The sequence below is a fragment of the Eumetopias jubatus genome, unplaced genomic scaffold (genome assembly GCF_037043125.1).
Source record: "Eumetopias jubatus isolate StellerSeaLion01/CBP00866 unplaced genomic scaffold, mEumJub1_p1.0 scaffold_6, whole genome shotgun sequence".
NCBI classification, from domain to species: Eukaryota; Metazoa; Chordata; class Mammalia; order Carnivora; family Otariidae; genus Eumetopias; species Eumetopias jubatus.
Window position 1 is genome coordinate 8,890,065 of NW_028274812.1, and position 15,845 is coordinate 8,905,909.

A 15,845-nucleotide genomic window follows, 5' to 3' on the forward strand; every position below is an offset into this window, starting at 1 on the left:
TCAAGTAGACTGCCCTCTGAGCACGGAGCCCAATGCATGGCTCGAGACCACGACCCTGAGATCATGACCTGAGCTGAAATCAAGAGTTATACGCACAACCACCGAGTCACCCAGGCGCCCCCCAAGAACTTTCTGTCACTGGCTAACTCATTGTATCTTGTCCAGCTAGACTACATTAACATCAGTTTTTCATTTCATCATTGGCCTGGTAACAGAAAACTTCAGAAAAACTGTGTATTGCTCTTATTTCTGTTTGAAACTTTAAAATTTCCTGGAGCATCTCAGAAAGCAAAATGAATGTACTCATTTTTTCTTTAAAACATAGGTGTGGTAGAGTGCATCTAAGCCATAATTTAATAATAAATATTTGGAATTTTCTCTCAAACTTCTTTCAGTTAAGAAGGAAGTCTACCCCAATGGTAGCTAGAAGGAGTGGAGAGTAGTAAACATAAAGCCTCATAGTGAACAAACACGAAATCCTCAATATATCCTAAGTGAAATTTTAAAATGACCAGTTGCCTAATACAATGACTCCCTTTTCTTATTTGATTTCTCATTCACCTATGTGTATTTGTCCTAACATGTCAGTGATTATCTTTTTCCACATGTAAACAGCCCTTGTGCAGAGGGCAGGCATAGGTAGCCTCGTTTCCACCAGGTGACAACACCATGTAGGAAGAGCTGATTGGATCAGAGTGTGGACCCTTGCCCAAGACATCCAATCACAGCCTGTCGTGATGGTTAGAACAGGATACCGAGAGACTTGGAGAGCTGGTTGAGAGAAGCAGAGTTACAAGATCTTGTAGACAGATCATTGCACACAGGGCGGCAGCAGGACACTTGTACATGGCAGCCCTATGTGAAGTCTAGGGCCTGGCGGCATTTGGGCATCATGTGTCTAGAGAAAGTCATCTGCAGGGAAGAGGTTGCAGCCATGCATGGAAAGCAGGAGAGAGAAGAGACCAGAGAGAAAAGGAGGCAAGAGCCACTATTCGCTAACCTGTCACTCTCAGCACCTCCCGTACATTATTTCCTGTCCTAAGACTGCGTGGTCCAACCTTACGCAAACTCTTGACTTAGCTCTAGAGTTAGTTCTATTTTGGGCCATCAGATAATCTGTGCTTGCGAGAATATTGTTTTCCCAATCTAGACCAAGAATTTGTGTGTGTGTGTGTTAAATTTATTGGCTTCCAACTTTATATCAATTTTATTTCCCTTTTATCATAAACCCTTGTGTGCTTAGCTCTCATTATGATTTTTAAATTTTGTACATTAATAAGCTTACAACTAAGATTTAAAATCATACCTTTGTTCATAATAAGTAGGCTCTGTGGTTTCATACAATTTTACTGAGCTCCACCTGATCTGAGAATGGTTGAAAATGGATGGTTGGGAAGACGTCTTACTTTCTAAACTCACTTCTTATCTCCAACTGCAAAATAGTTACACTTCAAGGAGATGATTTTAAGGCATCCACAACATGCAAGATGCTCCACAAGCATGGGCTGATTGATTCTATCAGCAGAATCCTCGTAATAGTCACTAAGAGCTGATTTCCATGCAGAGAGAGGAACCCCATTCATCATCACATTCCTGAATTCCCCAGCCCCCTGAACTGACCAGGACATGTGGCTTGAGTAGGTCAAAGGGGAGAAAATAAGTCAAAACTCATGGTAAAAGCTAGAAATCATGTTTTAACCAGATGGCAATAAATATGCATGAAGCCTCCCAAAGAGTGTGTTGCCTCCTGAGACCGTAGCACAAACAAAGAGTTTGCCAAACAGGAAAATTGGGACCCAGGATCTAACACTCTGAGAGTTTAGGCATTAGGTGCTAGAGATGGTCAGAAAAAAAATATAACTCAAGTAAGAGAAAACAGAACAGACATCTATTAAGTAGGATGTGTTAGTTTTTAAATTAGGACTACACTTTAACCTCCTTTCAACCTCAAGAAAACAAATCTGTGGGGACACAAACTTTTTCTTATAGGGTGAGACAATATTTTAGGTCTTGCAAACTACATAATATGGTCTCTGTCACATATTACTGTTTTTTTGCTCATCTGTCTTCTCTGTTTACAACCCTTTCAATGCGTAGACACTGTTCTGAGTTCACAGACCATAGAAAAACAGGTGGGGGCCTCCAATGGCAAGTTTAGACATTTCCAGGTATACTTGAGGCCTTTCAGTAACAGACATCACGCTATTTTCCAACAAGGCTCGTGGGCTAATCAGACTCGTCTAAAACTTCATCACCTTGAGCCAAATGTTGGGACGCCTGAGTGGCTCAGTTGGTTAAGCATCTGCCTTCAGCTCAGGTCATGATCCCGGAGTCCCAGGATCAAGTCCTGCAATGGGCTCCCTGCTCCCTCTGCTCCTTACCCCACTTGGGCTCTCTCTCAAATAAAGAAATAAAAATCCTTAAAACAAAGACAACAACAAAAATCATTGAGCCAAATGTTCTTTCCCTTTAATTCCCACTTGTGCCTACTTCTGACCTCTAAAGTTGGCAAGCTCTTCTTTCTCAGAGCCTTTGAAATAGATGAAGCCTTCTTTAGGGAATCAGTAAATTGATTTCCTCCTAACTTGATATGCAATGGTTTTGAGACTCATGGCATTTCTAGAACATGGCCTCCAGACCTGACATGGAACCAGAAACTTGATGCGGCCACTGTGCACTCATTTGGACTGTTATGCAACCTCGTTTGGACAGAATATCGGTAACAATACCACCTACCTATGCTTACCTTCAGTGTTTTCTTTTGTTTTTGCTCTGTCATCTGGGGTTTGTGGTAATGTCCAACAAAAAACTGCCAACATTTATTTTTAATAGAAGTTCAGATTTCCAGAATGAATTACAGTCTAAGGATGTAGGCAGGGCTTGAAAGTCATTGCATGAGTGAATGCCAGGGAATTTCTTTGGCTTTCTGTGAGGTAAGCATAAACTCCTTCTGAGGGACCTATGTCTTTTAGGATGTGGCATGAGCATCCGCCCCTTTGAGGGTGAGGCAAAGAACACTCCCTTTAGTGTGTGAATTGCAAAGGGGGTGGGGTGCCTGCCTCTCAGTGCTGATCTGGATCTCTGTGTCTTCCAAAGGGGACCCCATCACCAAGACAGGCTTGTGGAACAGACCAAATGGTTCTTCTCTCATACAGGCTAATGAATTATTTATACCCGAGGAGAAAATTTCAGGAAATGTGCAATCTGCTCGTGTTCTCCCAACAGGGGCCTCATTTTGGCATCTTTCTCTGGTCTCTGATAGCAGGCGAGTGGAGGCTGAAACCAGACAGAAGTTCGGAGGGGTGGGTGGGAGTAATGAAGGAAGAAACTTATGTGTTTATCGGGGAAAGTCACTATATTTAAAGACCATATCTTTTGCTTGTGAAGTATGTTTGAATGTTATCTTTCTGAAAAATAAGGTTTTTAGACATCCTTTTTTTTTTTTTAATAATCCCCTTTTCATGGACAAGAGCCCTAAAAGCTACTTAGAAGTTCCCATCCTGTTTTGCAAACTAAACTGTGAGTGACATATGAACTGGGTATCTAATCTGCTCCCTAAGGAATTCTAGTATCTTCCCAGGCTGTCAGAATGCTGCATTTTCTTTACTGTTGTTTATTGTGGAAAGGGGATCATGGAATCTAAGGAGAACATCAGCTTTCACAGCCCCATGGAAAGGACCCTGCCAAGTTTCCTTGTAAGTTTTCCTTTTGAACCCACCAGATACATTAGGTTGCCCCTCAACACAGTACTGGCACTGAAAGGAATTGATTCCAGGAGGCTGGACTGCATTCTGCCACTAAATCATTCCACAGTGGCCTGGGGGGCCCCAGTAAAGTGTACGCTTCTAGCTCCTTTCCCCACCCCCCTGCTTCTCGTGGGCTGAAACCTTTATGAAAGAAGACAAAACCTTCATGCCACGGAGCTGCCTGAGGACACGGGATAGCCGAGCACATGGGAAGGCCACCATGTTTGAAAAAGAATTAGAATAACGGGTCTTTAAATAGATGTTCTCGTGTTGCCGTCCAAAGGGATGAGGCTCGTATTTTGAGGAGATACTCAGGCATGAAAGGGGAAAGTATTTTTTTTAAACTGGATTTTTAAATCACTTGGGATCTAAAGTCTTGATTATATTGAAAACATACTGGATATGTCCCCATAGGGGCAAGCTGTAGTTTTCACCCAGGTCTGGACAGATTGTCTCCTTAGTTAGAAAGCGCTCGGTCTGCATCTAGGTCACTGGTTTCAGTTGCTGTCACCGTCAGCTCCCCATCATTCCCAGAGTCCAGCAGCGTTCACTCTGTTGTTCTCATTACGCAGAGCACAGGTCCTTTGGACACTTCTAAAAGACGTTCATTAACAGCACCTTTGCTCCAAAAAGTCCCACACGCATTTATCTAGTGAACAAGTACAAATGTAGCAACTTTAATCAATGTTCTTGCAGACAAGTGAGGATATGTATATGCCTATATACATATATATATCAAAATTGAGAATTTACAAATATAATTTGATACATTTGATCTAGCAGTGGGTACACCCACGGGATAAATCTTAAGTAGGATATATTTCCTTTGGTGGTGTTTTTAGTAACTCAGTTCTACTGCACAGTGAGATATCTGAAGCTTAAATTCGGCTACTTTTGGAAGAGTCCAGTGAGAAAAGAGAAAGCGTGTAGTATTCCATGAAGCAAGCCCAGCATGTTTATGCTGTTCCCTGGAGACACCGACATGTCTGAATTTTGTGCCTATAAAGTGTGAAGACTGCAGTGAGTCAGTGGGCATGCCCTGCAGCTGTGTGTTTCTGCTGTCTCTGGCAGGTGCTATTATAATCAAAACATGTGGAGAAGCAAAAGTTAACAGCAACATTGAATTCTGTGTGTAGTCCAGGCCAAGAAGTAGGACCGCGTTCCAGACTGGAGATGCCTGAGATGTCCAGTGTCCATCACGTGGCCTTGCCGGCACCCAGGGTCGATGGGGCTTGGGACACTGTCTTTTCCTGCTCACAGTCCCTAGTGCAAGTTAGTCAAGGGGGCTGGATGGGTGAGCTCTCAGCATGATCTTGATCGTGGTTACCACTTCCCTGGAATGGAGACCCCACACTCATACCAGCCCACGTAGTAGTAGGGGGTTCCAAAACCAATGTTGCCGAAGCTGACCGGCTCCTGGCGATACTGGCGGAAGTAGCCTAGAAGAGTAAATGGAAAGGGAGGGAAAGAAAATGCATCTGTGATACTGTGATTGGTAATAAGAAATCTATATTTGGTCTTTATCCCTGTTCCTGGCATACAACTCCTAAAACCTTAGGATTTCCTAAGTGATAAGAGTGGTAAAAGTATCTCAATATTCCTAACACACCTGTTTATGCTGATGGGATTACTTTCAGAAAGCATCTACGGATGGAACTACTCACCAGAGAGGCCCGCCATGGGATTAGAGGGTGAGACTTTCAGTCCCACCTGCTGGCCTCTGCAGAGGGGAAAGGGGCTGGAGATTAAGTTCAATCATGAAGGGACAATGATTTATTCAATCATGCCTCCACAAAAACCCAAAAGAACCAGGTTCTGAAAGTTCTGGGTTGGTGAACATATGCAGATGCTGGGAGGGTGGCACTCCCAAGAGGACACGGACACTCTGTTTCCTTTCCCCACACTGTGCCCTATGCATCTCCTCCATCTGGCATCCCCCAAATTGTATACTTTTATAATAAACTGGTAGGTAGCCTAGTAAGTAAAATGTTTCTCTGAGTCCTGTGAGCTGCTCTTGCAAATTAATCAAACCCAAGAAGGGGGCAGTAGGAACCTCCAATATGTAGCCAAGAGGTCAGATGCTCAGATGGCACTCTGGACTTGTGACAGGCACCAGAAGTTGGTCGGGGGAGGGTGTCAGTCTTGTGGGACTGAGCCCTTAACCTGTGCGATCTGATGGCACCTCTGGGTACATAGTGTCAGAACAGACTTGAATTGTAAGACACCCAGCTGGTGTCCAAGAATCGCTACTGGTGTGGGGGAAAAAGCCACACTTGGAACTGGTGTTACAATTGTAGCATCAAAAGCGCCCAAACCAACAGAAAAAGTTCTCATCCTTAGAACCTCCATTCAGACAGAAGACCTCTGATAAACTGTTGTTACAACAAATGTTACTTCCAAATAAACACTACCATTTTTATGTGGGGGTCACAATAATCCCTGGGGTTTATCCCAGGCATGATTTGGGGGGATAATCCAGTCCCCACACGTGTGTGACACAGGTGGGAAAGCGTGTTCATTAGTGCCCTAATTCTCTCTCTCCACAAAAGAAGATCATTGGAGCCACTCGCTAGGGAGACTCGCTGCAGGGCCAAGAACTGTCAGCAAGACCTCCACCTGCTCCTCACAGCACTTACGGCCTTGCAAGTCGCCTAGAACCTCAAGCCTCCTGGTTTAATTCTTGAAGTCTGTGGTAGGCTTTTAGGTCTTTCAGGGAAATCTCTCAAAGGAAAGAATGCTATAGCATTTTTGAGCAGTTCTCCCTTAAAGTAAAAGGGAGGCCCCAACCTGTTCAAAAAATTTTTTTGGCAACTCCTCTCTGGCCCTGTTTACTCTTGCCAGATGAAAGGATACACGCCATCCTACCAGTGAGCATGCTGACTAGGCAGCACCTCCGCTCAGAACCAAAACCACGACCACAGTCACAGAAACACAGTAAAATATAAATCATGCATAGTAACCTTGGGTCAATGCAAGATCCTGAAAAAATTAAGAAATGTGGTATATTTTGTATACTGATTGTGATGGTTAGTTTTATGTGTCAATGGGGCTAGGCTGTGGTACCCAGATATTTGGTCAAATATTATTCTAGATGTTTCTGAAAAATATTTTTAGATGAGATTAACCTTTAAATCATCGGACTTTTGAGTAGAGTAAGCTACTCTCTATAATGTGGGTGGGCCTCATCCAATCAGTTGAAGGACCCCATAGGAAAAGATCACCCTCTCTGACAAAGTGGGCATTCTGCCAGTAGACTGCCTTCAGACTCTAGTTGCAACCCGAACTCTTCCTTGGGTCTCCAGCTTATTGGCCTGCTCTGCAGATTTTGGACTTGCCCGCCTCTATAATCATATGAGCCAACTCCTTAAGACACCTCTCTCTCAATCTCTCTCTCCCTTTGGTTCTGTTTTTCTGGAGAACTCTGACTAATACAATTACTTTTCTGTTCTGTGTATTTTACTCTATCTTAATTCTTTGAAAATAGGTAATCTGTGTTTACCAGCCTATGTCAATTTTTTTCCAAATTAAAAAAGTTGATAGGACATCTCATGTCTTGATATTGCCAGATCACTAGGAGTTGAGTGCATAATGGAAACAGTGTTGGACTTCATTCAGTTGTTCTGTTCATTTTTTTGTTTTGGCAGTTGAGGGAGTTAGTAGCATATTGCAAGTTGTTAAACTTTGAGATTAATGTATTTGTTGTCACCCTGTGATACCCTAATGAAATAGGTGTTATGTTACCTGCTGAAGTCTATGATAAGCTATGGTTGGTTTGTATGTTTGTTTACCTTTCCTTCTCTGCACCCATGTTCGTGCTGTCCTCTGCCCAAAAGACTCTATCCTTTGCACGTCTAGGTTTCTTAATGACTCAGTCCAGACTCCACTTCTTTCTTGACAGCCTCAAGTAGCCTACCTTCCTCGAACTCAGATAGTGACTACAATCTGCACAATTACCTAACAATAGGACAACTATGTGACATAACTCCTATCATTAGCTGTATTTTAAGTTGTTTACTCCCAGTTACCTTTCACATATCTATTTTCTCTTCCCAGTTATGGAGCAGAGAAGAGATTTTTCTGAGTGTAAGGACAACGTCTTATATTCCTTCGTATCCCTGCCTTTCCTAGGTTCACACAATTCCAGCACATGGTTGGAATATTTTGTTGGTTCCTTATTTATATGATCCAAAATGCTGCCAACAACCATCTTTAAAAGATAAACAAAAGGGAGAGCTATAGTGACTTTCTCCTTATATTAGCTCTCCTCTCCCGACCCCCAGGGTAGTATAATCAGGCCTTTGTTTGAATTACCTTGAATGGTAGGGAGAGCTTCTACATAGGACTGAGGCCCTGTTCTTCCATCAAGGTGTGAATCCACAAACTGGCAATGATCTTCACCTCTTCCCCAGCTGTCCCCAATGCTGTAGAATGTGTCTGCATAAGGGAATATCATGGGTTAGTGACTGGTCAAAAATGTACACCTGTTTTAAGATTTTGCACAAGCTTTGGAGACCATTCGAACTGGGTACTGAAACTTGGTGTGTCAGACTTTCCCTGTTGAAAAAATAGTGATAATGGCACCAACGCCACAGTGTTGTAAGAATTCAGCAAGATCATGTATGGTAAATACTTAAGAAGTCCTCAATAAATGGAAACTATTAATATTATAGGCAGTCTCAGCTTATAAATGGTAGGCCTTTTTACTCCTTGGTTTTATTTATTTATTTATTTTTTAAAAGATTTTATTTATTTATTTGACACAGAGAGAGAGACAGCAAGAGCAGGAGCACAAGCAGGGGGAGCGGGAGAGAGAGAAGCAGGCTTTCCATCGAGCAGGGAGCCTATCTGGGGCTCAATCCTGGGATCGTGACCTGAGCCGAAGGCAGATGCTTAACAACTGAGGCACCCAGGTGCCCCTACTCCTTGGTTTTAAAAAAGGAATAGTTGAAACTGTGATAGGAATATATTATGAAATAATTACAAAAGGCATGAAGATCTGTAAAAAATACAAGAACCTATTTTCATACATAACTAGAAGTAGTGTGTGTTGTCTGTGCATGAGCTGCTGTCCATGGTCCTGAACCACAGCTGCACAGTAGGGCAGTTGTTTCTATCGTCCCTGGGACACTGGAGCTGGCTGTGTAATTTCTGCCAGGAGTTCTGACGCAGGGGAGAGCAAACTCAGTGATAGGAGAGAAAAGAAAGCTCAGAAACAGACCGTAGGTGTTGGGAGAGGCATATACACTGAGAAACTGCCAGAGTGGAGAATGGTAGGAAAGACTTTGTTTTGACATTGTCTTTAAATGATCGCCACTAGGAAGAAGAAAAAAAAAAAAAACCTATAGCAGCTGAGGAAAAGTTTTAAAAATGTATGTACTAAAAAATTAAAAGTGTGCAAGTTTAAAAATAAAAAACAGATTTGTGTAGGTGGCAGAATCAAAGCCAGCTGGGTAGAAATGGCATTTTGAAATGTTAGTAGTTCAAGGTGCTTGTGGTATTCTTTGTTTCAATCCCCTACCATAATGAAAACAATGTAATTTTTATTCAGACACAGAACAAGTAATACTGAGGTATGTTTCACCATCTACAATTTTTTCTTCATAAAGATATGGCAATGGCAAGGACGGGAGTGGGGATGGTTTCCTTGATGCTTCCAGCTTACACTCATACCTAATATTATTGAATTAATGGCAAAGAAAATTGGCCCTTACATTTCCAACAGAATTTTGGGCCTCGTTTCTAAAATGTAGTGGATTTTTAAAAGTTATAGATATATATTTCTCGGTGTCAAAGTAAAAACTAGTAACTCCAAAGTGGAGCCTGAAAAACTGATTTGTGTTCAAGTCACAGTGAGACATGATGGGTCCACAGCTCAAATACATTCTGATGCACCTGCTATGTCAAGTTAGTACCTGGTAAAATATGTCAAGTTAGTACCTGATAAATGTCAAATTAGTACCTGATAAAATAAAAAAATTTCCATACCTTCTCATACCACACCATTCTCAAAGACCTACCTTTCAGATTGTCACTAAGGTAGATCTTATACCGCAGTGAATTACAAAGAACAACTCCCACGAATTTTCTATACCACGTCCGCTTCACATACTGCCGGCCATGGCAGTCGGTGTAGCTAGGGTCATGTTTGAAAGCAAATGGGATCCAGATGGGCTCACCACCTTGACAACACAAGACACACTCTCTTAACCATGGCATTCCACGATGTCTATTCTCACACAAAGTATCAGAGAATTTGACTTATTCTTTGGTCCTTTCCCTCCTCTCAGGGCTTTTCCTACCTCCCCAGTGGGCACTCTTTCTCTCATTCCCCTTCTTTCTTGGCACCGAAGTACAACTGAGGAGCTCCTTTTACCTGAACATATTTAAAGTATTTGCATTTCTATAAGGGATTCTTGAAGTAAGAAAAAGCCTTTAAGCTTCAAGGAAAATAAGATATAATGGCATATTTGATCTTTTTGGATATGCTACCCTACCTGTCCCCTCCAGAAGTCCCTCAGCATAGACTTTCACTGTTCTCAGCCCTCCTAAGACCTGTCTTGAACTTAAGAAATAGGGCTTTCACAGTTTGTTTGAAAACAAAGTAAAAATTTGTTGTACATTTAATGCATTTTGCTACCTTTTCAGCCATTTAAAATATTTAAAGGGATTAAGTAAATAAAGTTATCTATTTTATAGATATTGGCCACCCTATAATATTTTCTTTTACAGATATTGGCTGCTAGGGTCCTACAAAAAATTTCCAGACCATTCTTTTCCCTAGATCAAGATAAAGGGGGCAAGGAAACCAAAGAACTTATCAGAAAATCATAAAAATGCAAAAACGGTCTAGCATTTCTACCTGTGAGCAATCATAGCAATCTCATATTCACTATCCCACTTGATTAGTAGAATGTCAAGTTTGTCAAGAAGAGAAACTTACCTGGTGGCCTCACAACAAGCAGAGGATTGTCTGTAAAATGAGAAAGAAATAATTGACTTCACTATCCTATTTCACAACCATGCAATCGTTGAAATGTTTGTCGTGGCAGAGAGCACTAACCAATGAGCTCCCTGGAATAAATACAAATATAGTTTATTCAAGCGATGCCAAAGTTTTCCTTAGTTTTTAATTTCTAAGCATTTCCTTTTGAAAAGTATCCTTTTCTAGCTAAACTGCCTTGATATTTATACAGACATTGTGGGTCAATATAGGAAGATTTTGATTTGGGGTATAACAGAATAATTCAATACTCGTCATTTTTAAAGATGTGTCTATCTTGAGAAAACAGTTTGGTAGTTTCTTAAAAAGGTAAACATATACCTACTCCATGATCTATCCATTCCACTCCTAAGTATTTACCCACGAGGCATTAAAACACATGTCCATGCAAACACTTATACATGAATGTTCATAGCAGTTTTATTTGTCATAGCCAAAAAGTAGAAGCAGCTCAAATGTCCATGAATAAGTGAATGGGTAAGTTATGGCACAGCCATATGATGAAATACTGCTAAAGTAATTAAAGAGAATGAACTATTTATAAGACAAAAGATGGATGGATCTCAAAATGATTTTGCTGAGGGAAAGAAGCCAGACAAAAGAGTTCAGACTGTATGATTTCATTCATATAAAATTCTAGAAAGTACAAACTAATCTAAAGTGACAGACAGCAGAGGAGTAGTTCCCTGTTAACAGGGGAAAAGATGCCCACAACCCAGCAGGGGAGCTGGGTTGCATAGCAGCAGTGAGAATGTAGGGGTAACAACGATGTTCACTAGTGTGATTGTGGTGATGGATTCAAGGGGGTAAACATACTTTAAAACCCACTGAGTTGTACACTTACGTGCAGCTTACTGTATGCCACTTGCATCTCAGAAAAGCTGTATGTAAAACATCTCTATATCTTGGCCCAAGTAATGCCACTTAAGAAAATATGGCAGCACCTGGGTGGCAGAGTTGGTGAAACATCTGACTCTTTGTTTTGGCTCAGGTCGTGATCTCAGGGCTCAGCGAGGAGACTGCTTGAGAGTCTCTCCCTCCCTCTTCCTCTGCCCCTACCCCCAACTCTCTTTCTCTCTCTCTCTCTAAAAATAAACAATGTGGCGGTTCCTCAAGAATTTAAAAATAGAGCTACCCTATGACCCAGCAATTGCACTCCTGGGTATTTACCCCAAAGACACTACAGATGTAGTGAAAAGAAGGGCCATATGCACCCCAGTGTTCATAGCAGCAAAGTCCGCAATAACCAAACTGTGGAAAGAGGTGAGATGCCCTTCAACAGATAAATGGATAAAGAAGATGTGGTCCATATATACAATGGAATATTACTCCGCCATCAGAAAGGATGAATACCCAACTTTTGCATCAACATGGATGGGACTGGAGGAGATGAGGCTAAGTGAAATAAGTCAAGCAGAGAAAGTCAATGATCATATGGTTTCACTTATTTGTGGAACATCAGGAATAACATGGAGGACATTAGGAGAAGGAAGGGAAAAATGAAGGGGGGACATCGGAGGGAGAGACGAACCATGAGAGACTATGGACCCTGAGAAACAAACTGAGGGTTCTAGAGGGGAGGGGGATTGGTTAGCCTGGTGATGGGTATTAAGTAGGGTACGTACTGCATGGAGCACTGGGTGTTATATGAAAACAATGGATCGTGGATCACCACATCAAAAACTAATGATGTATTGTATGGTGACTAACATAACATAATACATTTTTTAAATAAATAAATAAATAAATAAATAAATAAATCTTTAAAAAAAGAAAATATGGAACTAGCTTTTAAGGAATTCTGTTTTAGAAAAAGTTCACTTTTATAAAATAATTCTCTTTTTTTTGAAAAATTATCATGGAGTAAAACTACTCTTTTATGGTAAATATCCTGTGAGTTTCAACACATGCACTGATTCACAGAACCCTACTACAATCAGGATACAGAATATTTCCATCACCCCAAATCTCCCTTGAGCTGCTCCTTTGTACAGACCATTCATTCACTCCCACAGAAGAGCGACCTACTGTTAGCTGTAAGTGTAAACGCTCATTTTGCTCTCCTGCTCTTAAGTTTCAATAGTCTGCTGAAAAAATCTCAAATGCTCCAGGCTGGAGGAGAGGGGGACATATGGAACAACAGCACAACACAAACAACATGGAAAGTTGACCCCATGCTGCAGCCTGTGCTGACATACGCATTTACTTCGTGTATTTTTATGTTTGGCAATTACCTGATAATTTTCCTGTTGCACAACAGCAGCATTGTGAAAAGTGAAGGAGAAACTTGAACAAACCGACTGAATAAAGTGAAGATGGCCAGAGCAAATAACTGTCAAATTTCAAGTAATTGTCAAATTGTCAATTTTTGACAACTGTCAATTGTCAGAGGCATGAGGATCTCCAGGGAGCTTATGGTAAAAGAGGTCTGCATGGGGGGCCCTGGAATGCTGTCACCCACCCTTTGGAGGCCACAAAAGGATAAGGTGGGAGCATGGTGGGGCTCTCCTTGGGAGGGGGATAGCAGAGAGCTGTCTTTTTCAATTTATACTGCGGTCTCAGAAATTACATTTATATTTCTATTCTCAGATTTGGGGCCAATTTCTTAAAGCTTTCTAGATTTGAATTTTTTTTTTCTACAGTCTTTTATCATGTTAATTCTGATAGTCGCCAAAGGTCCATTCTCTTTTTAGGAAATGTAGCCATGAACATAGACCCGTCCCCTACTTTAACAAATTAACCCTTGAAAATGGTTTTCTTTGACTCTTTCTTAATTACTAATGAGGAACACATTTTTTAAATGAAAACACTTTTGAGGTCCTTTGCCAACATTTCCAATATGAAGCATATCCTCACAAAAGATTTTATTTTTTTTCCACTTGTGATTCGGTAGATTTCAAAGCATCACACTTAAAAATATCTTCCAATGATCAGTGTTCTGGGATCAAGCTATATGTGGAAATAATCTAACCAAATAGAAGCTAGAGCAAGGTTAATGCACACACAGCTGGTTCAGCCCGACCTCTGAAGGTGGCCTGGCTTAGAGGTATAGGGACCAGCTCCCAGTGTGGTTTCCTGTGTGGAAAGGCTGTTCACCCAGGACTGTCGCCATGGCCAGCTCTGGGCATACTGGTCGGACCATGACCACAGGAGCATCTTACAGAGGGCTGGAGAGCTCTGTACACCAGCATCCCCCAGAGCAGGGCCATCCTCCGAGTAACACTGCTTATAAGATTGGGTAGTATTCTAATTAAACTCTCCGTATTAGGACATCTTTGTCTCCTAGTGAAAGAACCATCTTGGAGACCTGACTAATTGGAAGAAGCAAATGCCTCTCAGGCCACATGACATTTATTCTCTTCAGCTGTTTTTAATTTAACAAAATTAGCTCTGCAACTAAATCTTTTACAGACAGATTCAAACTTATCTCTCCCACATGGTTGAAAACTAGATTTTTTCCTTTCATTGGAATGTGACCTTTCCACTTCCCAGGCAGTTCCAATGAAGATTACTTTTTTAATTTTATTATCCAGATTTTTAACACAGCACAAAGAAAACGATGTTTATTTTATAAAGTGATACCCCATATGAACTCACTAAATAGAAAAATGAGGACTTGACTTCTTCAGTTTTTATTCTATTGTAGTCATGATTCCAAATTATTTGTCTTTGAGAAAAGGGAAAAAATGAGAATGTGAAGTCGCAGATACCTGATTCTGTAACAAATGAGACTGAAGGACTGATGGGTCCGTAGCCATGTGGATTTTTGGCTTGAACTTTAAAATAATACCTGAAATTGGAAGAAAACATTTTTTTTTGAAAGAGAAGCTTGTTTAATTTCTGTGTAATAAGACAGATTCCCAAACTATTGAGCACTTACTCTGTGGCAGGGTTTGAGTGTTATTTTGTAACAAATGCATACAGCGCTGCTATTCATATTTTTTCTGAACGTCCGCATTTTCCAATAACTTTTCAAAATAATACAATTCACAGCATTGACTCACGTGGCTGATGGCATCAGAAGGAGCATATCGGGCAAATAAGCCACGTAGAGAGCATATGTTCCTTAGGGCATCAGGCTGCATGGCTCCATGTGGATGGGTGCCTCTCTCATCCTGCTCTCACCCCACCAGTCCCACAGCTCAAGAGGGAGAAACTGGAGCAGCAAAACACTTACAGAGCAAAATTCAAACTTAACCTAATTCTTATCACTGGACTCCGTATGAAAAAGCAGGATGTTTGGGCGCCTGGGTGGCTCAGTTTGTTAAGCGACTGCCTTCGGCTCAGGTCATGATCCTGGAGTCCCGGGATGGAGTCCCGCATCGGGCTCCCTGCTCGGCGGGGAGTCTGCTTCTCCCTCTGACCCTCCCCCCTCTCATGTGCTCTCTGTCTCTCTCATTCTCTCTCTCTTTCAAATAAATAAATAAATCTTAAAAAAAAAAAAAGGCAGGATGTTTGACCCAGTAATGATGCAAGTCATTGTTGGTGGAAGGAAGGGGAGCCAGTCCCGAGGTTGGCCTCCTCAGTGAAATGAACATGACAATGATGTTTTGGGCACATGACAAGTGCTATGGTTGGCTCTGGAGCTTTAAAAGTCACTGAGTTTCGAGCTTCTGTGCCTCCAGGAGAGAGAAGCAAGTCCAAGAAGGGTAAGTGGAAAAGGCTGGGAGAGGTTTTGCTGTCAGATTTATCCTTGTCTTGGAACAGAGAGTGTACTTGTTTGTCTAGAGGGAGACTGATAGGCTGAACGGGTGGGGAGTCCCCAAACATCTTACTCTGTGCTCTTATGAGATACAGGACAAAAAGGGGTGGTTAAGTAATATTAGAGACCAACACCGCAGCTGTGACCCACTACATCCACGGTTAATCTTTGGGGTTTCCTTTACCTCTGGGACACCGGACGTTATCTGTGCTCTCGAAGCCCTGAGCTACTCACAGGTGAAGAAAAGGGTAAGAAACCCCTGTCAGGGGTGGCTCTCTGCCATTTCAGAGAGTTCCTAACAAGTCTTTTCCTATGTCAGTCTTGGCACACAGGTTCTATGCACTAATTAAAATGCACTAAATTTTCAAAAGGTAAATTATTTATTCGGAGAACGAAG

The 15,845-nt window shown here is 41.6% G+C and overlaps 1 protein-coding gene across 1 annotated transcript in view; it reads right to left on the reverse strand.

The window, feature by feature from the left end:
* Positions 1 to 4,473: 4,473 nt before the first annotated feature.
* Positions 4,474 to 15,845, reverse strand: part of FNDC1 (fibronectin type III domain containing 1) — a 100,619-nt gene continuing 89,247 nt past the window's right edge. Inside the window, exons 19-23 of the mRNA XM_028103351.1 lie at positions 14,457 to 14,536; positions 10,687 to 10,716; positions 9,764 to 9,925; positions 8,058 to 8,180; positions 4,474 to 5,185 (exon numbers count right to left, since the gene is read on the reverse strand). Of these exons, the coding sequence (XP_027959152.1) occupies positions 5,070 to 5,185; positions 8,058 to 8,180; positions 9,764 to 9,925; positions 10,687 to 10,716; positions 14,457 to 14,536 (511 nt within the window). The 3' untranslated portion in view covers positions 4,474 to 5,069. The remainder of the gene's footprint in view (positions 5,186 to 8,057; positions 8,181 to 9,763; positions 9,926 to 10,686; positions 10,717 to 14,456; positions 14,537 to 15,845) is intronic.